This window comes from Anomalospiza imberbis, chromosome 1, assembly GCF_031753505.1.
Source record: "Anomalospiza imberbis isolate Cuckoo-Finch-1a 21T00152 chromosome 1, ASM3175350v1, whole genome shotgun sequence".
NCBI lineage: Eukaryota > Metazoa > Chordata > Aves > Passeriformes > Viduidae > Anomalospiza > Anomalospiza imberbis.
The window spans coordinates 25,010,058-25,032,750 of NC_089681.1; the positions used below are offsets into that span (position 1 = coordinate 25,010,058).

Below are 22,693 nucleotides of genomic sequence, written 5' to 3' on the forward strand. Positions count from 1 at the left end.
GGGGATGTGAGAGCCTTGGGGAGCCTCGCGTTTGTGCTCGGTGCCTAAGTGGGGCTTTCTGCTCGCAGATACTGCCGAGCAAACGCTCTGGTGCAGTGTGTGAGAGCAGAGACTGCCTACCTGAAGAGTTTTGAAACCAAGGAGCTTTTTACTTTCGTTGTTGGATTTTCTGGTACTTTGCACAGGGCTTGGGGTGGAGCCCAGCCCCAAAAGAAAGATTATAGCTGCATGCAGGGTGTCCAGATTTTCTTATCTAAGTGTTCTGAACACATTCATGGGAGTGTTCTGTTTTCTTAATCTTTGCCAGAAATGCTGCGTACAGTTTTGCTGTTCCTGTTGAATAGTTGCCATATTTAACTCCACTGGTTGTGAATGGAAATGTGAATACTTTAACTTTCTCTCTCGTTGTCTGTAACATATTTTGGGATGCCTGGAAAGGGAAGGCATCCTAGGTACTCAAAAGTATTTCAGAATACACGAAAAGAATTTAATAGAAGTTGAAACTTGGGTTTGTTTATATGTAGTTTTTGGGCATATGTGATATGGTGACTTATTTAAGGAGTATGCTTTTATACTCAGTATTATTTATTGAATGTAGTATTTGTGAAAGTACAGTTGTGTTGTATAGAACTGTACAGCAACAATATTCCTGCATAATCCCGTATTATAACATGCTGATTTGGGATCCTCATGGAATAAGTCATGATTTTTTAAATCGTTTTGGAAGGCATTTGATTCATTGCCATTTTTATGTCTATCAAGACAGGTATACTGTGGTGCTTATAGTAAAGTAAATGTGCAAAGTTCATGGAGGATAGATAATAGGTTCTTTTGAAAATTAGGTTGCCGTATGGAAAGACAGAAGACTCCACCTAGTGGAGTGGAATTAATATGCACATGGTGGCAGGCAGCGGTGTGTAATAAAATAGGTATCATTTATGGAGAGCCAAGTTGCTACTGAGAGTAAAGCCCAGGAATTCAGACAAGCATCTGAGGCGATGGTTGTATGACCATTAGAAATTGTACCCGGCTGTAGTTGCTTTTGGAGCTCTAGGAGGCTTCTGTATGTCTGCCATGTTGGGTGTTAATATGCAGTTTGCATAAGTAGTAGGCATTACCACTAGCTTTTTTCTTTTGTGTTGTCTTCTATTTGGAGATCTGCTGTCTACATTTTTTGATTTCTGATGCTGACCCCACAGGAACCCCTTTTGGTTGTGGCCCAGGTGTCATTTTAAATACCTTGGAAAATAAAAGAAAAAAAAGACCAACAATTTAGCTCCCAAAAAAAATCAACACTTTCTCCCCACAGCTGCTTATTTTTCAGAATACCTTTTCTGGATTTTGCTTCTTATACTTTGATAATGACAGTATCAGAATGTTGGTTCTGCATGTTACCATGAGAGGTTGTGTGGTATGTTGACTAAGGCTGTGTATACTTTTTGGGAGTCACAAGGTTTAGCAAACTCTCTGATGAAGCATCAGATTATATGGGGTTTTGTGCCTGTGCTTTACTGTCCCATTGGTTTGGTCATGTTGTGCTGCTGGGATGTAATAAAAAGAATTTTAAAGCTGGGATGTGAGTGAACATCCTTCCTGTGCAGCTAAGATATTGGCCTGATATCCTCTTGGAAAATTCATCCTAACATTGAATCACACATGCATTGGACAAGTTCAGAAAGAGAACTCCCCAAGACCAGCTCAGGCTTTGACAGTGAGAGGGTGTGGCTATTGCCAGAAAATGGGATGATTAGGGTGCAACAGAGGAGACAGAATGATGCAAAGGATATTTGGGAAGAGTGCTCCAAAGGAGTGCTTCCAGTGAAATCCAGGTGGGGTTTGTTGCCAGAGCCATTAAAGTGTAATGGTGCCAGGAAAAGCTGCCAACAGATGTGGGAATAATGGCACCTATGGGTGTGCTGTCCGTGGATGGTACTGCCAGGATGATTTTTTATTTTATTTTAATGGTGACATTGCTAAAAGTATTTAAGGGTAATGTTATAGGAAGTGTTTTAGTGAGTGAAGTCACTGAGTTCCAGGAACCATTAAGCAAAACCTATTTCATGACTCTACTATTTATTATTTTAAAGCTTGATGGCAAATCACTTAATGCTGGAAAAGCAGGCTGCAACCTGTATTAAAGTATGCTACAGGTGGACAAGGAAAACATCCTACTGAACTGAATAGCCCAAGGTAGTTTCTGAATGTTGTACACATTTCGTGTACACCATGATAAATTAATGCAACTCCATGGATCAGCAGAGCTTGCAAACATTGAATTGAATACTGGAGCTCAGATCTTACGTGGTACTCCCATACCTAGTTCTCACTGAAGACAGTGTTTCTTTAGTTAAAGTGTTTATTTAGTTTTAGTCTGAGGAGCTGAGTCTTCAGGCTTTCTGTGCTCCCATCTCACCTCCATGATCTTGAGAATACTTTTTTTAGATTGGTTCTCAGACTTCGATCTAAATCTCTCCCTAATAAAATGGGTTAGCTCACATCTCAGTGTAAAGCAAGGGTATTCTTTTTGAGTTTTAAATCACAGACTTACCTGACAAGACTTCCATATAAAGGAGAGAAAAAGCCAATTCTTTCCATAATAATGCCTGCAGATTCCTATTGAGCCCATTGGGCCAGGATTCTCAACTTATGTATCCCAAGATCTGTTTTAAATTGTGTTTAAACTAGCTGCCTGCTCCAGACTTCTTCCAGAGGAGTTCACATGGAGAATAGACAATAGGTTCTTTTGAAAATTAGGTTGCCGTATGGAAAGACAGAAGACTCCACAGTCTACAGTAAATACCAGCTACAGTAGTTAGAAGGGGAGGAATCAATGTGTAATTTTCCTTCCACATTCATGGATTTATTGGTCCCACCCTCTTCACCTGGGGAGCTTCTGATGTTAATTCTCTTTTTTTTTTTTTTTTTTTTTTTTTTTTTTTTTTTTTTTTTTGGTTTGTTTGTTTGTTCATTTGTTTTTAAGTCCAGGCCTAAATTTCACTCTCTCTTACAGAGCTATTATTGGCCACTATTGTTTTTATTATTCCATGGCTTCTCTGGGAAGAGAAGGATGGGCAGGACCTCAGTGACACTGCCAGAGCAAGTCATCAGTGGCCATGTCTGCCCCTTAGGAGGTCACAGGAAACAGGTGGCTCTGTTAATTGTCCTCACTCCCAACTCTTGTCCTTCCTGGAGGGAATTCAGAGGTGGCCAGGAAGTGTCAGGCCTACTGTGTCCCCCCAGGTTCACTACTTCAGGCATTCATAATTTGAGGCATGTGCCAAGCAAAGGAGACTGTCCGGGAATTCTTACTGTCCTTTTTAGGCTGAATGGCTACCTTGCTGGGAGGGCAGAATGCTGTTGCTGCAGAGTATGTTTGAGATTGCAGCTGGAATCCAGCAGAATAACAAATAATTCTATTAAAAAAAAAAAAGTATTTCCTTATCATACACTGTTTCCCTTCTTTCAAGATATTAATAAAAAGTCCTAGGTAAGCAAACTACAAAAACTTAAGAGGTGCATGAAATATTTCTGGAAACTATGATCCAGTTTCATCTGGTGAGTTGAGGATGGAGAATGTCAGTGTATTTTCTGCTTAGACCAGTTTTGTCTTTATTGCTACTGCACCATCAGTAGTCATGGATATCTAAATGGCACTCAGTCCTTTGCTTTGGAAAATTAGTTGGGGTTTTGCTACTTTATATGAGCTTCTTGTTAACAGCATGCTTGATTTTTTTAAGCAGTGAAGGTGCACAGCATTGCTGATTATTTCACTGCAAATGTGGCACCCAGTGCTGTAAACCAGATTTTGAATTATCAGTAATGTTTCTATAAAGTGTCTTTTAGAAAGTATTTACTCACCTTGGAAGTGATGTGAGTTGAGTAATAAATATACTGGTTATTTATCTGCCATATGCATTTGGGGTGAAAACTCTGAGCTTCTGCTAAGGTGTACTCTTGGTATTACTGAGACTACTTGGCTAAATAAGGTGGGCTGAGGATTATGTGGTTGGTGAATCACACTGGTTTCTGAATCACTCTTAGAAAATACCATCCTGAAATGCTAGTAGATAATGAACACATTGTGCTTGGACTGGTACATTATTTAAAGAATAGCATTTTAAAATAGAATATTTTATAAAATGTTATTTTAAGACCCATTTTGCAATTTACTTCCATCAAACCCATTGTACCAGGAAAAATACCTCCTTCAGAAGGGAAAAGGTGTCAGTATTGTGGAAAAATGTGTGATTTTTATACAGCTATTTGCTATTTAAGCTCCCTTCTTTTCAGTGCAAGGAGATCAGCTGACAACAGCAGCAACCAAATCATGTTTGCAGCTGGGCAATTACGGTAGACCCTAAGATCTGCAACTGTCAACCATGAACGCAGATGCCTTCAAAGTTCTGTTTTTCTTCCGTGTGGAAGTCGTTGGCATGGAACAGATGCCTTCATTTTGGAGAAACCAACCGCTGGATATAATTGGTTCTCTCTTGTCTTATCCTCTAGGGACAGTCTCTCGCAGATGAAATTAGATGAGAGGAAAAAAAAAAAAAAAGACACAGGCACACACACTCGCACATGACATGAAGCAGGAGTTTTCAGGATCCCTCTCTGTTTTGTCACGTGGAACTGTTTTCAGCTGGAAGATTTCACTCCATTTTTAGCACTCTACACACACACACATGATGATGCTATATGAAAAACATGCAAATGAAAATATGTATCTGGCCAAAGTTTATTATTAATCTAGGCATGCTTGCTTAGAAATAAGACAAGCATATCCATCCCATATTACTTTAGTGTTAAATGTTGACTTCTGCGATATCTATTAGTGCTGCAGTCTCAGAAATTTAAAGCTAAGTCTCAGAAGAGACAAGATGCTTTAAAAACTGTTTTGTTGCAGTGGTGGAACCAAATCATTTGCTAGTTGTTAACATGGGAGGAGAAAAACAAGTAGCAGACTTCAAAATTCACCTAGCATTACAGGCATTCAATTAAGAAAGCATCTTTACAGGAACTTCGGCTGAGTTAGTCTGATGAGATGATGGCAAATGGACTTAAAGGCTATAACAGAGAAGGAGAATCTGTCTACACTGTGCCTGTTAAAGGGTTCCTGTCATCCCCTCTCTGCCATGGTGGTTTGTGTTAATTAATTATACTCTTAAAATAAATTTATGCCAACTTTAGATTACCTTAATAAGCTCAGTTGTGAACTGTGACGGTCAGGCAGTGCTGTGTATTCTTGGCTAGACTGGGTACATCCAGGAGGTGGGTGCAGCAGGGATCGGGGGCTGCCAGGAAGTAAAACTGCCACTGCTGGTACCCAAGATCCTGGAGGCCTCATCTCTGAATGCCTTTTGTTTCTTAAGTTTTATTTCCTAGTACAAGTTGTGGTTTTTGGTTTTGGTTGTGGTTTTTGGTTTTGGTTGTGGTCATTTTTTAAAATTTTAATATATATTGCAGTTTGAGATATCAGTCTCTATTTTACAGGATGCACTTGCTACTGCTGTAATAGTCATGTCACCAGCAGTGAAAACTATCAGGAGTTACCTTGGTCCTGCCTGGGTAGAGTTGGTAAAGACAGTCGGCAGTTTAGACACTTGATGTAGCTGGATAGCTGCCCTGTACTGTGCTCCTTTGTTTCCTGCTAACCCCCAGGAGCTGTGTGGGTGGAGGGACTTACAGCAGTTAGAAGGAAGCCCCAGGTAAACTTGTTTTTGAACTGATGACTCTTCAGCTTTTATAGAGAGAGATTCTTTGCTGTGGGACTCCAGTTCTGATTCACAGAACTTGAATGCGACAGTGTGCTTGCTCTTAGCATTATATTTCTGAAGAACGGCATATTAAAGGGAAAATTTGACTGGGGAAGTGCTTAGGTGATGAAGGGATTTCTGGTAGTAACTAGGAAGTACAATAATGGTTCGTTTCATTTGAGGCTGATCCTGATATTTGTAGTCTTTACATCCTATTAATTCCTTGAAAGATAAGCTGATACAAGAATGATTTGCCAGGGCGAATGGCTCTTCTAAAAGTCTTGGCTCAGGTTATATCCCCCTTCTCTACACATATAAGATAAAAGCACTCTGAATATGAGGTTAACTGAATTCAAATAGAAGACTCCCTAGAGTTATTGCATTCCTTAGAAAATAAATACATTTCTCATATGGTTGAGATTGATCAAAAAAGTATTCTGTATGCCAGTGATTACATTCCCATCTGTGATTAAGGTTTTCTGTCTGCATCTGGTTTTCACATTATATTTCTGTAACAAGAATCCTTTATATGGCAGAGTTCACTCTCTGTATTTTCTATTAGCTGCAGCTTGAACTACTGCACGGATCGCAGATTTACACATGTGGTTTTCATTACTTCATACCATTGAGAAAAAGTAATATTTGTTTGGGAAAGTATGTTTTTCAAAATTTCCATGGTAATACAACATGTTGATCCTTTTTTATAACACTCATGTAAGACTACAAATTGTCTGAGGCATTCTGCTTTCACTGAAGTTCAGACATTAGACAGTTTTGCATGTACATTTGAACAACAGCAGCAGTTTACAATTCAGGAAGCAAAAATACATTTAAAGAAGGAGATTAGTGTAGAATGGGTATAGCAAAATGCATCCATCACTTTGGAAAATGTGGCAAATAGAAAAAACGAACAGGGGCCTGAAACAAAGGAAGAGTAGCAAATTTAAGTGATGTCTTCATTGTAAAGCAGATGACAGATTTTTTTTTTAATAAGAAGTTTCTTACAGTAAGATGTTTAAAATCTTTTACCAGCTATGGAAAATGAGTGTGCTATTCAGCAGAAATATTTAGTTTTTATATATTACATAGTTTAACATATTTGACCATAATTGCTTCTAGTGGCCAAATTAGAAATGGTTAGCAAAACATGAATATATCTTTACAGATGTGTAACTCTAAATCCAAAATATTATGTATTCCACTATAAGTCAGTATTTCAGCCAGATTGTGCAATTGCCACTTGGTACAAAACTTAATGTTTGAATGATCTCAGTGAAATTAATAGGGCCACTTGGTCAGTGGAGAAATTTTCAGTTTTGGTGGGATTTATGGGTTTATGACCATAAAAATCAGATCAAACAATAACAACAATTCCGAGAATGCCGTATGCATTTATGGAAATTTAAACTGTTATGTAAAAGTCTGGGCAATTGAAAAGTACCAAATTCATGCTAGGGGCACAACTGAAAGGTAAATTTATTGCCTATGTAAGAACATTGTGACAACTACAGAATTACATACAAAATAATAATTTTATTAAAGTAGTTATTGTACCCAAGCTGTGGAGTCCTAACCACATTTTGGAGGTTATTTTCCAAATGCCAGAGGCAGTTGTGTCATTTTGAGAGCCCCACAGTTGCCAAATTCTGGGTAGAGTCCTGCAGTCCTTACCACTTGTTTTCACTGAAATCAGTGGAATTTTGGCTTGTCTCAGGACTCTGGGGAAACGTCGGACCACGACAGCTGGAAAGAAAGAAAGGACTTTGGTGAACTCCTTTGTCCTGTAACCTTAACTTGGGAAGGTTTGTTTTGATTTGAGAAGGGTGCTTGTTTGTGGGAAAGATTGCAATTTCTAGCACAAACAAAAATGTGATCTTTTGCAAATGCCCTTGGGCAATGAATTTTTTTGCAGAAATATCCAGTCCAGGAGAGGGTTGGGGCTGGATTCTTGGTTAGATGCATGAGCTGCAGCCGGATCCTTATGCATGCTTAACTTGATGTCCCCAAATACTTGAACAGTTGTTGCAGATTGAAGCATGTACGTAACTGTGTGTGCTTGGCTCTGAAAAAACTTTGTCTTGACATAATTATGAACCCCTGAAAAGCATATTAATGCCTTGGAAAAACTGACAACACTGTGATACAGATTTATACAGAGTATTTGTGTAACCCAAACAAACATGTTTTTTAGGTGTTGTAGTGGGAGGGAAATTGTCTTTTCAAAAGTGGGAAGATGATTTGTAAATATATCAATAGCTTTTTGATCTGCCTTTCTTTAAACGTGTTTGCTGTTACGACTTACAAATCCAATTTAGTATAGTGATGTGTAAATTGGAAGATCTCTATTTTTAGAAAACATTTTGATTTAATAAATGGTTCTCTAGAGCTTCTCTTGAACTAGGTAAAGTATGTAATATTTTATATTATGTAAATGTATTTAAACTCAAGCATTTTTACAGAATTAACTAATGGGTAGAATATAGGCTGCCCTTAATATGTTGCCTTCTATATGTCAGCTGTTTTAACGGAGCATATGATGAAACAACCTTTGTTGAAGAATTAATACAGTTTTAAAGTACTACCTTATATCAGCAAAGAAAATGTGGTTACTTGGTTTAGAATAATGTTTCTGTCTTTCCTTTTTATTTAAGAGTATTATTATCATGTAAATGAAGGGGTGTGGTGCTTCAAACTGGCTGTGATATATGCTTCCCCCCCTACCCCCCCCCCCCCATTTGTTGTTGTCAATAGAAAAGATTGATCTCTGGGCTGGTGAACATAATATCTGTCCCAGTCAGAAAAGGAAAGAGGAAATTAGCAGAGCGATTGGTGGAGAATGATATCTGTCAAAAGAAACACTTGGAGAGCACTGAGTTTAGTGATAGGTGACTGCCGGAAAAAAGGGAACTTTGAATTTTGTCAAGGTAAGGAACAGAAAAATACTTGATTTTATAATGTGAATACCTTTTAGAAGTTATTCGTGTGTATATAATGTCTGGACCTTTTCTTGTAAACTGTAATTAAAAAAGAAATCTTTCCCTTTAGCTCCAAAGAGTCTGCCTAAATCAATGAAGGTGCTGTCCCTGTTTAATACAAGTGAGAAAGAGTACTGCAATGCTAATAAAATACATCAGTCCTGACTTTACTAAAATCTTAAACACATATATTTAACTTTTGAAATAACTTTAACTTTTTGAAATTTTTAACTTTGGGGTTCTTTTTATGTTTTTAATGACATAGTTGCTCTTTATATGTCATGTCAGTATTACTTGGCTGGGTTGTGGAAATAGTGACATTCAGTTTTCTGAACTGTGAATTGGAATAGTATTTGCAACCAGGTTAAATGACAGTTGTAATCACATTGGCAAAATGGTTGTTTGTAATTTAGTGGAATCCTGTGGTAAACTCATTGCATCAAACTGGGAATCTGTGATAAATTTGATTGAGATGATAATGAGAATGGATATTTCTGCTTCTTGTGCACAAAGATTTTTACTGTACTAGAAAAGTAAATATGCTATTGCTGGACAAAATTTCTAGATAACCTATGACAGTCATTCCTGTCTTTACTGTAACTACATTTTTTCTTCTAAAATGGTGTGTGTCTGGATGGCAAGAAACTGCTAAACTGATTCTAAGAGCTTTCCAACACTTGGATAATTTTCTTTCTCAGTGTTGGACCATATTGCCTGACATAATTTTGATAGAGTATGGTAACAAAATAAGATGAATGGTGTCTTGAGTACCCTTGGCTTTGCCCTGGATAGTTTTAAAGGTAACTCAGCCTTGATCATATTACTAGTATTCCCACCTGAGACACCATGGCCCATGGTGCTCTGCCTGTGGGGTGTGGAGAGATGGAGAACAGCTGAAAAAGCCAGTGGGAGCCTCTGCACATCACCTTGTGGCAAGGGCTAGGCCTGAGGTTTTGTGCACCAGGATGAACATACTTTAAAAAAATTAAATCCTAATAAAAATGAAGTTGTATTCTAACCTGAGTTCCTAGCTCAATTTAAAATAGATAAATGTTTTTGTGGGAGGTTCATGTACTCAGGCAGCACTGGAAGAGAAGGAATGATCTTAGCAGAGTTTCTTTGTGTGTTTTGATTCTGTTTATTTAGCAGTGTGTAGCTTCTGACTAATTTCTCCTTTTTACTATCTACAGTCTTGTTTTTCAAAGTGCAAATGTACCCTGTACAGGTGGCTGTTGGTTGGTTTCTTTTGCCATATGGGTCTTCATAAAGGATTAAAAAAATAAATAAATGTAAAAGTAAAGATGTCATGCCTGAAGCACGCAGTGCTGGCATACTGATGGGAAGTTTATTGTGGTTTATTGCTGTCAGAGCATGTGCAAGATAATGGAAATTTCCTACAACTTGGGAGAAAGGCTTATTTTCTAATACCATTAATTTAAATAAAGGGAATTAATATTACTAAAATTCACTTCATCTCTTTAAAGTCCAACTGATCGGATGGTTGCTGAAGTATTCATAAAAGGGAGGGAACAGCATCTTATCCCTCCTGTTCACTGTTGTGCAGGTTGTGCTCTCTGTATTGTCTGGGTGCAGGCACATCTCTGCCATGGTGAAGTTGCTGTATGCTGCATGATTCCTTCCCTGTGCAGTTCTATCAGTTGTAGCCTTAGACTTAAATAAACACATCTCTCTGTGAAACCTCTTACAGAATTAACAATATTGTATAGTTTTCACCTTGGTAATGAAGAATTCAAAACTGCTTTGTAGCTCTTAAGGAGTAATCAGTGGTGGTGAACTGTTCTTAGACCTTTGGCCATTCCCATTTTGACATTTACTTGAATTGAGGTAACTGGGTAAGGTGCCTATATCTGGATGTATTTGTGACATGCTCAAAAATTTTAGTCTTAAATGGCCAAGAAGCTCCACATTTTCAATGATTTTTTTTGTTTTAAATTTTAGTGAGTAATTAAGAGATGAAGTCAACACTGTTTGAGCTTAACTTAATACGGAGTTTGCTGTGCTGAAGAAGATTTGACTTGCTATTTGGAGCCTAAATGGAGTAAAAGGCAAAAAAAAAGGTGTTTTGAGTTTATTGCCTCCTTGAAGCAATGGCCTCTTGTAGCAATGACTACTTCTGCTGATGTGACCCCTTTCAAGCATCCTTATCTTTGTTTTGCTATTGCTTTTTTGTCTTCAGAAGAACTGTTTGCATACCAATGTATCTTAATGAGTACAGTGAAAATAATAAAGTCCCCTTCAAAGATACCACAGATTCAAAAGAGTATGCAACTGTATTATAGACAGTGAATTGTACTTCCAAGCATAATTTCATCTGTTCATGTGGTGCACACCTGTGGCTTGCTGGCATTGCTCTTGATTGGAGTGTGAGAGAGCTTAATGAGAAACAAAGCCAGGATGACAAGGAGAGACTCCATAGCAAACATGGGTTACTGCACATTAGTAAGAAAGTGAAATTCGAAATACTGCTTTGGAGACACCTCCCTGGTATGTGGGGCATGTATGGGTGACCTGCAAAGGACACTGGTGCCCTGCTCACTGCTACCTTGCAAATAAAGCATTTTTCTCTCTAGGTCAGGTTTATTTGGGCCAGTTGAGAGCATGGCTGATTTCTCCAGCTTGCTTTCTGAGCCAGTAAGAATATCCTGGGCAATAATCCAGCTTTTGAAGTACAAAGAAAATAACCCATAATCTATATAAAACGCTAGCGGATGGGGAAGGCAGGAAATTTACAGAGAATAAGTGAGTTTGAGAACAACTGTGTTAAAAGTAGAATGTAAGGGGAATGTGTGTGTTTGACATTAGTATTTATTTTAATTTGAAAATACGGTCTTTGAAACCTTTGAGGTGAGCAGAGGACAAGCTCTTGCAATATGATATATTTATTAGTAAACTCAAACCAAGTGCTCCAGTTCAAGTTCCTTTTTCAAAGTGATTTTTTTCCCCCTGAATTTGCAGAGTTTGGGTTCCCTCTCTGTGCCCCCCCTCCCTGCTCCTCCTCAATGTAATGTGTCTCTGCTAACGTTAATGGGCTTTGCCCCACATGGAGCAGCAAGTGTATTGTACCACTGCTCACTGATCCCAGGTCAGTGTGATGCGTGAAATCAATTTATTTGAATCTCTTTGCCTGTATAGGAATTTGGCAGCATGCCAGTTGTTTTCATTTAATGTTCTTTGTGTTGAACACAGACAAGCAGGCATGCTTTTGTACTCCTCTTTCTTCTGGGCTCTTCTCTTTTCAGCCAATATTCTATTCTGTGGATTTTTGAGAAAGAAGTAGGAATGTGTTACCTTTTTTAAAAATAATTTTTGTTTAAATAGCCTTTTAAGAGTGTAGAAACTAGGTCAGTCACAGAGCAGCCCTGTGTAGGGTTTTTTGCCAAGTATAGGTGGTAACACCTGCCCTTTCTCATTTTTGAAATTTGGGGAAAAAGAGAGAGAAAACACTGGTCTATTTTTCTAATGCCTAGGTCTATGATTTATGTCCTCTTGTAAGACTAAGACTCTTCAATAATGCTTAAATCAGAATAATTTTATTTCTAAGTAAGTGAATGTCTGGCTGTTGGCTGGACAAATTGGCAGTATGTTTCAGGATCTTTTTGAGTAATGGCCTTAAACTAAGCATTAATTTGGGAATCCCTTGCTTCATCTTTCTGTCCGTTCATCCCCTCCCGCAAATAAATTTAATATTTTGAATGGCTGGCTAAAGAACAGCTACACCCAAGTACCCATTTCTTTCATTTTTGTCCTCCTTTTTTTATGAGAAACCAAGGTGTGTGGAACAGAGCAAATAATTTAGCCCTCGGTAAACTGGGGGTGGGGGAGGGAGGGAATAGCAGCAGGTATTTCCAGGAGGATTTGTCTCAGGGCCTGGTGTCAGGAGAGGCAGGAGCAGCAGAGGGCTCTGCTCTGCCCGTGCTTGGGGCGGCTGGTGCGGAAGTTGGTGTGCAGAACCGCGGAGCCGCGGCACAGGGGTCAGACTCGTACACAGCAGCCCCGTTTCCTTGTTTAATTACCTGAAGAGCAAAACATCCAGGCGGGGAGTGTGTGAAAACCCAGTATCTCGATCAGCAGTTTGCTGCTCTGACATCCTGCGAGGCCAGCTCCGTCTGTCCGCAAACGTCAGGGCTGGTTCCTGACAGGGGGCTATCTCTGCCGGGCCTCGGTTCCTTCCATTCAGGAGGCATTGTGTGGAAGAGGGTTTGGTCAGGAATTTGAGGTTCCTGCCGGTTCTTCCAGCCCGGACAACCCTGTGACAGATAGGCATGATTTTTTTTCTTTTAAAGAATAATAATAATAAAGAAAAAAATTGGCTCTTTTTAGTCTTTCCCTTGTAATTCTGGCATTGGTATACACTGACTGAAACAAAACATTAACCCTTTTTCTTCCGAATTTGCGTCTTTTTTCTTCTATTTGATTCTTTCTTCTCTTGCTTGACCTCTTATTTTCAGAAATCAAACCTTCTGAGAAGCAAATTATTTGAGGTGAATTTTGTTCTGTGCAACAGTTAAAGTTTTGAAAATGGTATATTTTTTGTAGTTCTCACATAATCATCATGCTTGGCATATTAAGTTTGTCATTTTAAGCATGCTTGGCAGAATTATTTTTCTTTGTCCCCTGGATTCAAACCAAGCTAGTGTTTGTTTCTGGTCCATTAAAACAATAATGGCAGCTATCAGTGCTTCCATTCTCTTATCCATGTGATTTTCTTAGATGTCCAGTTTGGTGTTCAATTTTAAAGTGTTGCTTTAAAATTGTTGTAAAGTTGTTGTAAAGCTCTTGCTCCTCATAGGTGCTGTTTGTTGAGGTCACAGGCAGCGTTCAGGTCTGGGTCCGTGGATGGATAGTGTTTCATTAACATATAAAGCTCCTCCCTATAGCTGAAAGATACTGCATGTTTACATGGGCAAAGGGCTTGAATAGGTGTTTGGTTGTTTTGGGTCTTGTTTGTTTTTGTTTTGTTTTGGTTTTTGTCTGGTTTTGTTAGTTTGTTTTTGTTTTACTTTGATTGTTTTAATATGTGTGTGTGAAGAACTAAAGTATGGCTTCTTGTTTGATAAGTGAAGAATATTACACTTATTTGTACAATTTCAATACTTGAATTTATAACATAGTGGTATTAGTAGTTGTAGAACTTAAAATCACTTAAAATCACAAGTAGTAGAGGGAGGGAATATAATTAGTAAGGGCTTCCAGTAGAACTGAGTGTAGCATGTGACTATTGCCTCTTTTTGTTGTGGGCAGAAGCTGGTCCAAGAAAGATATTTGTGGTTGCAGGAAGAGACAAGGAGAGCTGAAAATTAACTAAGGTTTCATTTCCTTTCATGCTGAAGGCTTTTGGTCCAGTCTGTAGAGTTATGCCCACAGGCTCAGCATATATATTAATGTGCTAGAGATTTTGGGTGCTTCATAGGTGAGATTGAAATCTTTTGAGCAGTTAGTTAGATTTTCCCTGCTAATATTTATTGGAAATTTGTAATACAGATGTATGGGCATACTTTTCTTCTTGCATGCAAACATTGCAGGTAAGGATTTTGGGGACTATTTGAGTGAGGGAGGTAAACTTCAGTGTGCATATGCAGTCACAGACAGGAGTCAGCTACAGAGCAGGTGGACCAAAGAGTCATTGTCATCTATTGTGCCACTAATCCCCCATCTGAAAAGCATTTTCAGGGGATGGTGTAATAAAAGAGCTGTAACAGTGTTATCAGATTGATAATTGTGATCTAATGAACTCTTAAATTTGTACAATAATCCTTCACCTTTCTAATCAGGCCCCTTTCTTCAATACAAAATCCCATGGTTACTCTGGTGTAAAGGTGCCTTTAAGTAAAAGTGGATTACCTAGACATGTAGTTTTAAATGTCTGTCCTATCATATTGTAAAGAAGCCATAATTTAAATAAGCATTGCTTGTATTTGTAGGATGAAAAAAAAGATGGTTTATGCATTGCGGTCAGTCTCATGTTCCTGAATGGAACATGACAGATATACAGGGTTTGTACATGTGAGGGAAATTATGTGTGTCTTTGAAAGCGCTGTCTGTTAGTTAAACCTTTGCATGTCCTCTAAGTTGTGTCTGTCTTTTCCAGTGTTTTAGTTGCCTTTTTTTTTTTTTTTTTTGCAGAGTTCATAATCCAATGAACTGTCCATGACCTCTAGCCAACTATTGCCTGCCTCAACCAGCAGTCAATCAATTGAAAAGTTCTCCATGGATGTGTGGTGACAACAACCACCACATTGTCTTTCCTCCTACCCATTGGGTGTCTAGAGCTTCTTTGAAAATAACAAATAACAAATGGTAGTCTTTACACCAGGGTTGCCACTCAAAAATTCCTTGGTGATAATGGTTCTAAATCAGCATTCTCTTTGAAAAAAATATTTATTGTGGCCATCTCCAAAAGCCTCTGCTGTGATAATCTTGCTTAAGGAAAGTTCTTGCGGATAATAGTTCCCAACATGGTTTGGGCTTTATTAAAACTGGCATCTTGCATTGTGCCCAAACATTTACTGCTTCTCTGTATTTTTCTGCTTCTCTTCTGAATGGCTACATGAAGTACCGTGTGGAGTACAACACAATTAGATAAAATGAAATTATATTTAGAGGCCTGTGTTCCTCAAGGCTCCTCCCAGTTCCTAAAGAAACAAAGATTTTGTATTTTAATTTTATTTAGGTATGATGGGATTCATCTGGATCAGACTAGAAGCACAGACATTAGGACAATACATGGTGCTTCCAGGGAGGTTGATGTTCTCCTTTAATAGCACTTTAGGTGAATATCATTCTGGCTTAGTTTTGTAATGGAAATGTAACTGGCGCGGTATTTTTCCCTCAGTGTTATACTGCTGGTTGTTGCTATTCAATTTATGTGCTAATTGTGGTTAATATGTTAGTACGCAAACCTTGGAATTCTGGAACATCTTTTAGCTGTCAAGGTTGATGGAGGTGGGAGAGGATAACTGTCCAAGGCAGCTGGAGCAGAGGCAGGTCATATAGTAGGCTGGAGAAGAGAGATGTGTAGCAGAGTGAGAAGGTGGCCCCAGAGGCATGAATTTAGGAGTAGATGTGATGCCAGAGAGAAAACAGAGGAAAGTGATTGGAAAAGTGAGAGAAAAATGTGATGGAAGGTATAACTAAGGAAACAATGGAAAGAAAAAGGTTTTACTGAAATCAGCGTCTTCCTTTTGTCACTTACAAATGATAATGCTTTTCTATCATCAAGAGTTGAATGAGTCTGTGTACTGGTTCTGCTGTGTTTCCAGATGCTGAACTGCATTAGTTCATTTGGTAATACTGTCTGGCATTTTAACAATTACTAAGTCTGCCAGTGGGTTGTCCTATTATAACTGTGAGAAAACTCATCCATAAAAGAACCACTGTTCTGTTTGGACTTAGTTCTCTTCATGTAAAAATCTGCCCCCCTGCGCCTCTGTTCCATTAGACCTCCTAATTCATCAGGGAAACAGAAAATACTTGATGATAAGGTGACTTTCTCACCTGGCTCTGGAAAGCAAATAATTTAAATGGAGAAATAATACTTAGCTGTCCTAGATATGCTGAAATATTTATTTACAGTCCTCATTCACTTGCCCTCTTGAAATTACTCAGTACCTGACAGATGTCATGCTAAAAGAAAGCATTAATAGTAAACACCAACATGCTGTCCAATGGCACTGGTGTGATGTTATGGGCACTACTGTTTGTATAAAAACATAACCAGACATGCAGAATGGCCAGGTTTCCTGCCCATTACAGTGGAGGCCAGTGCAAAGATTTTGCTAACTGATGTAAGACTAAGCTTTATTTTCTGAATGCTTGTCAGTGTGTTTTACTAGCACAACCATATCCTTATATTGTTGGAAAAATAATATATATATGTTGAACAATATAATACTTTAATTTCCCTTATATTTCCGATGACTGATGTGGTTTGCAAATTCATACTGAGCTCGTCAGGAACAATAGATTTGTGTGAACACCCCTTTGAAAAAAGTTTTGTACCATTATAAATGTAGTAAATAAATACAAGTTGATCAATATATGACAAAAGAGTGAAGAAGAGAGGTCAATAGGTAAGAATATTTGCATATAAACCATTTTCGCCCTGTTGAAAATGGCAGTACGAGCATAAATAAATGTTTTGTAATGCTGTGTATTTGCTCCACCTGGTGGATTTTTCTGGAAGTGTTTTTAATCTTCCTAATAATGGGAAGTAGTCTTTAATATAAAATACATTTCTCAGAGTAAAGGCAGCTTCTTTCTTTCTTTCTTTCTCTCTTTCTCTCTCTCTTTCTTTCTTTCTTTCTTTCTTTCTTTCTTTCTTTCTTTCTTTCTTTCTCTCTCTCTCTCTCTCTCTCTCTCTCTCTCTTCTTCTCTTCTCTTTCTCTTTTCCATTTCCTTTCTCTTAGCAATAGTATTGCAATAGGCAGATTTGTGGAAAGAAAGTATAATTTGATATTTGTCTTGGCCACACTTTGTCAGCACAGAGATCTCTATGAAAGCATAGCATTCCAAATCCATTAGTAATTACAGTTTATTCTGGGACTTATTTAGAGTATTTTTGGACTCATCTAGAGATTAGTAATTGCTGAGTCCAAGTCTGTGGCTTGTAGAGTTATATGTGATCAGTGAAAGGGAGGATTTGCTATGACTTCCCCCTCCCCCCCTCCCTTCCCCCCAGTTCTGAGCCCTTCAATGAGAAGTAGCAGTATTATTGAAAAAGAGAGTTACTATGCTTAAGTGTTAGTGCTGTACATCAGCATAAAATCTGTCTGTCATTAAGCTAGCTTTGCAACCATTGTTTTCTTTGGAATTCTTAAGGACTCGGTTATGCTTTGATCATCTCATTGTTCTCCTTAGGTTATTTTTTCCCTTTAGAGTGTAATGGCTCCCTAACAGAAGGTGAAGTTTAGAAAATAGTGTCTCCATATGCAAGGGATTTGGAGACCTTTTTATTGTCTTTAAAAATGTCATTCATAGTCCTCATTAGCATTTATTGTTGCAAGCATACAAGCAGAAAATGTGAAATTGGTATGTCATGAATAGCTCCACAGAGCTCTAGAGCCCTGAAATTTTGCCTGCAGTGTGGTGTGGGGCAGGCATTGAGAGAAAGCTGGCCAGATGGCTGCCAGCACAGAGCAGAGCTGCAGGTTTTTGTCTCTGGTGCTGAGAGGAGGGAAAGTTCACTGGAGCATACGCTATCACCCCGTGCATTTTAACAAAACTAACTCACCATCAGTCAAAACTGGGAGGTGGTGACATTGAAACAAAAGTTTTCAATATGAAGTAACAATCCTTGTCAAATGAATAAAGTATGTTTAGTTAGTGTCACAAATATTGACATGTTACAGAGAAAAATGCAAGGCTAAAATTTATGACTAGTGGTAGATATGCTTTCACACAAATATGCTCCACATTATCTTTATTATGGAGATCCTATACATTGAAAAGTCATCGATTAGAGGTCAAAACTTAGGTTAATATACTACAGTAGAAGGAGTTTCTCTACCCATGTTAAATGAACAAACACCCTGAGCTTCAAGTCAAAAAGCAACTGATAGCTTGAGACCCTTTTTTCCTTCACTGCCCCCCTTCCTGCATGCCCTCCCCCTTTCTCCTTCTTTTTGTATCTTAAAATATGGCTATAGTTCGGCAGGAGCAGATATTCTCTTCCAGGCTTCTCCAGGTCACACTGAATGTGTACTTTCTCTGTTAGTGAGACTGAGACAGCATCATTGGTATTTTCTTTCAGAAATATTTTCAAATCAATATCAAATTTTCTAAAGTGCATGAGTGGTGTCTGTGCACAGATGGTGTGGTAATTTTCTTTGAAGTCAAATGATGATAGAAATTAGCAGTCAATTCTAATTTACTTTACCCACATTATAGAAAATACAGTATTTAATAAAAATAAAAGGCAAAACTTGTTTAGCCTAGATCTAGTGAAAGAAATAGACCCCAAGGCAGGTACACTTATATGTGAGTTTGTCCACATGAGTGGTCTTACTAAAATGTATATCAAGAGCAAAAGAGCATGTATTCTTTAGAGCCTGAATGTTGTCCCTCCCACTGTGAGTCAGTTAATTTTTGTATGGAACTATTATTTTGTGTTAGGTCTAAATGTATATTTTCATTGTTTTAAAATGTGAAATGCACCCGAAATGTCACTGGAATTTCTGTGTGTTCAACAAAAATTAATTTTGGGGCATTTTTTGATCAAAAAGCAATAGGCACTCTAGGTTGTTAATTCTAATGCACTGTCAAGGCTGCCCTTTCTTAACAATAATTAAAAATACTCTTTGGAGCGTTGTTGAAATATGGATATAACTTACAAGTTTTCTTTACTGAAAAGACATGAATGCTTTCTCAATTCCAATGAGTTTAATCCAGTACTTGAGGTAACATCATGAACAGTTTGTCTTAGACAACGAAGAATATTTTCTTCCCACCTTGGTGACTACCTTTCAGCTGCTCAGTGTTTGATTTGTGAAGGTAATCTCAATTAGTCTATGTTTCACAGAGCAGTGTATGTTTTAAATGTCTCATTTGTCTTTTTTCAGAAGTCCAGAAAGCCTTGCCAATAAGGAAATGCTAAGGGAAATGTTTAGTGTTATCTGGCAAATGTTTTGTGTTGCGTGCATAAAGAGCTGCAGTTAACAGATAAGCACATATCTTATTGGAATATTTAAATTCGATTTCCAAGGAAAGAATTAAAGGTTTATATAGAAGTGCCTTTCTTGGGTAGCTCGAGCCTTTTGTGGTAGTGCAGTAAAAACCAAGGGAGGCTAGGTACAATGTGATGGAAAAAGTTGCACTGAGGGTCCCATTACAGGCTTAGATGGGCTGCCATTGCACCGGGCAATCAGAGATACTTGGGCTGCAAGAAATTACTGAGCTTCCCCTGAAGGTGTTGCCTTTACTGTACTGTGGTTGGACAGTCAACTGAACAAAGTTAAGAAAGCATCCAGAAGTGGTTGTCCTCTGTCCCCCACATCAGCTCCACAGCTCACACATTAGGTGGGTTTGCCCTGTCAGTGGGATGCCTTAAGAAAACACTAATAGCTTCCAGCTGGGTGGAAAATCAAAACGTTTTGGGGCTGACAAAACTAGTAGATTTGAATTTGAAAGCCCAGCTAATGCCTCCATTTTTATTTACCACTCGCCCATAAAAGATTATTTTCCAATATGTCAGCCTCATTTGGTGGCCAGTGGTCTGAAAGTGAAAGTGGAACAAGCAAGCGGGGAAATCTGGACATTAGTGAGTCCGCCCTTTCAAGCTGGTGTGCCACTTTGTGGAATGGCCTTCCCTGAGATTGGGGGGGTCCTAATGACCATTCATCAATGCTCGTTGACTGATCATTGAGTGCCTTCTCATTCAGTTTATCAAGTCTTGCACATAAAAAGTCAGAATAAGCATTATTCAGCTTTGTTAAAGCCAACTAGGAGTAAAATGCTCCATTTGAACCCATTTTGCCCTTGGTTTTTCACTTTGTTAATGCAGTCCTGCTTAAATGAGTGCTTTTATTGGGTCTGTTAGAATATCTGAAACTATTAATTCTCTTGTATTGAATAGCTGGTGGCAGGCCAGAGCAGATGGGGTAGAAAACTATTTGGTTGGGTGTATTGCTTTCAATTAGGATCAATGAGGTTTCAGCTCCTTTGAATTAACTCACTTAATACCCACTGTGTGAAGTCACAATGTATCACAACAGTCTGCTATAAGTAGAGCGGGAAGTTGAGAAGTCCTACAGAAAAGCTTTGAGTTAAATTCTTCCTTCACTGTTAATAGAGAGCTTTCATTAACTACAGATGTGTTTCAGTGGACTTCCAGTCCCTGGTATTAAGTTGGGTTTGCACAAAAGGCAATCTCTGTACTTTCACATGATGGTCATTAGGAATTTCCCTATTCCATCAGATCCATGTCTTGGCTACCTTATATCATCTGCTGCATAAAAATCTTTTTACTTCCTCATCAGATACAAGACTATTGAGACTGGTTTGCCTCCTCTCCCCATTTTCAAACTAAGGACTCCTAGAGGAAGACTTTAAAATTATTTTGTAAAGCCTTTTGAGTGATGGTCAGAGAAGGAGCTGGTGCCCACCCAGGATGGTGTAATGTAATGTGCACCATAAAGAAACTGGCCCTAGATTGTCTTGTGGATTTTTCATTCTCTTTGTATCCCTTTCATTTTGACAGTACTCTGACTCTTGTGATGCAGCAGAACTGTTCTGTGTTAAAACCACTGTCTTTCCTTTCTTGGTGGAGAATAAAATCATTTTACAGAATGGGCTGTCCACTTTTTGCTTGGCCTGCTAAAATTTTAGACGTGGTGCAAAAACTTCTAGGGCAAGCTTTAGGTGACTGCATTAGAAATGGGGGTGGGGAAAGCAAATACATTTCCACAGATACTACTTCAGGGAGGACTGCCAAATGGGTTGCAGCCTGCCTCAGTGTATTAAATAATGAGAGAGGAAAACTATTCATGCAGCTGGTTGCTTGAGAAAATGCTGAAGTAGTCTCAGATGCACAGGCATTCTGTTAGTCCCTTCTATGAGCAGACTTCTAGGTGAGAATCTCCAGGGATCCAGGTTTTGTTGACGTGGATCAATTTAAGTGGCAATTACTGTAGTCTGATAACAGCTTAAAAAGGCTTTTTACACACAGAAAAAAGATGCATAATCGCACAGCATATGGAAGTTCAATTTCATGAGCCATGGTCTGTGGATTTACAATGTACTGATATTAAGACCTTCTTTTAAAGAGTGAATATTGTTTGGTTTTATTAAAATGCATCAACATTGACACATTACTTTCTACTCTGAAGCTGATTCAGGCTGCATCTATGTTGATGAAAGGTTGTATTTCCAACTGTGAAAATGTTTTTCCTTTCACGTAGAGTACAGCATTACAAAAGAAAAACAACGTAGCAAATACAATACTAACTGACTGGTTTTAAATAGTGCATCAAATAATAAAAGGACAGTAAAGTCTTCAAAGGCCTTGTTGGCCCAGACTTGTCTCCATTTCCCTTGCTTCTCTTCCTCTGCCCCTCTGCTTTTCCCCCTTTCATGAAAGTGATCAGGAAAATGTTTTCATGTTTTGGTTTTCATGTTTCTCTTGGGCTCTCTGACACTTAAAAAATCCATCATAGAGAACTTCAATACGATAGATGTCTGATGAAGATGAAGACAAGACATGCCTCAAGTAGTAGACACATTAGGTTGTTACTGCCAGGCTGTTTATTGGGGCAGTGGAGCTGCTCCTTTTCTTCTTGATAGTCTTGGATTTGCCAGTTCTGTGTTTGTAATTTCTCTCCCATATAAATGAAACCTAAGGGTACCACTTAGATTGTGTTAAAAAGATATTATAGAAATACCAGTCAATTAAATGATTCATTTTCATTAAGTGAGAAATATTAATGAGTTCAGTCTGGACATTAGGAGGGACTATTATTTTCTGCTTAATTTTGCATGTGTGTCCTTTTCCTAAACAGATCTTTATCAGGCTCCATGGTAGGTAGAGGAAGGAAGAGGAAGGCCTAAAAGCAGAGTTGTTTCTTCTTAATAGAGGCAGAAGATGGCATAACACAAAATCAGGGGGGTGCATAAATAAGTACACAAGGACAGGCCTTACACTGAGAAGATCCGACTGAGAATTGTTGCCTTTCCATAAAGGTTTGAATGTATAACGTAAAGGCAAAGTCAGAACCAGGACCAGGACCTACATGCTAGTTGATGGAGAAATGGCTCGTTACTAAAGCACTTTGCAAGTGCTGAATGGGAGGAGAGTTTTAAAAAGGACAGTATTTTTTCTTGTGCCTAGAATTTTGTGCAAAGCTGTGTGCTACAGAAGGCATGCGAGTCAAGCGTATGCTTCTTCTGAGAGGCAAAGATGTTTTACAAAGGACTAAAGAGGGACTGCTGAGAAGAAAATAGCCAGCTTTAGAT

At 38.5% G+C, this 22,693-nt stretch overlaps 1 protein-coding gene across 5 annotated transcripts in view; it reads left to right on the forward strand.

Annotated features, from left to right (window-relative positions):
• The window catches only part of RUNX1T1 (RUNX1 partner transcriptional co-repressor 1), a 110,371-nt gene that overhangs the window by 11,133 nt on the left and 76,545 nt on the right, over positions 1-22,693 (forward strand). For 3 of the 5 annotated variants that reach the window (XM_068185123.1, XM_068185141.1, XM_068185133.1), the window contains exon 2: positions 8,505-8,677. The exons of the other annotated variants lie outside the window; for them this stretch is intronic. In XM_068185123.1, the coding sequence (XP_068041224.1) occupies positions 8,590-8,677 (88 nt within the window). In that variant the 5' untranslated portion in view covers positions 8,505-8,589. The remainder of the gene's footprint in view (positions 1-8,504; positions 8,678-22,693) is intronic. 5 annotated transcript variants of the gene reach the window in all.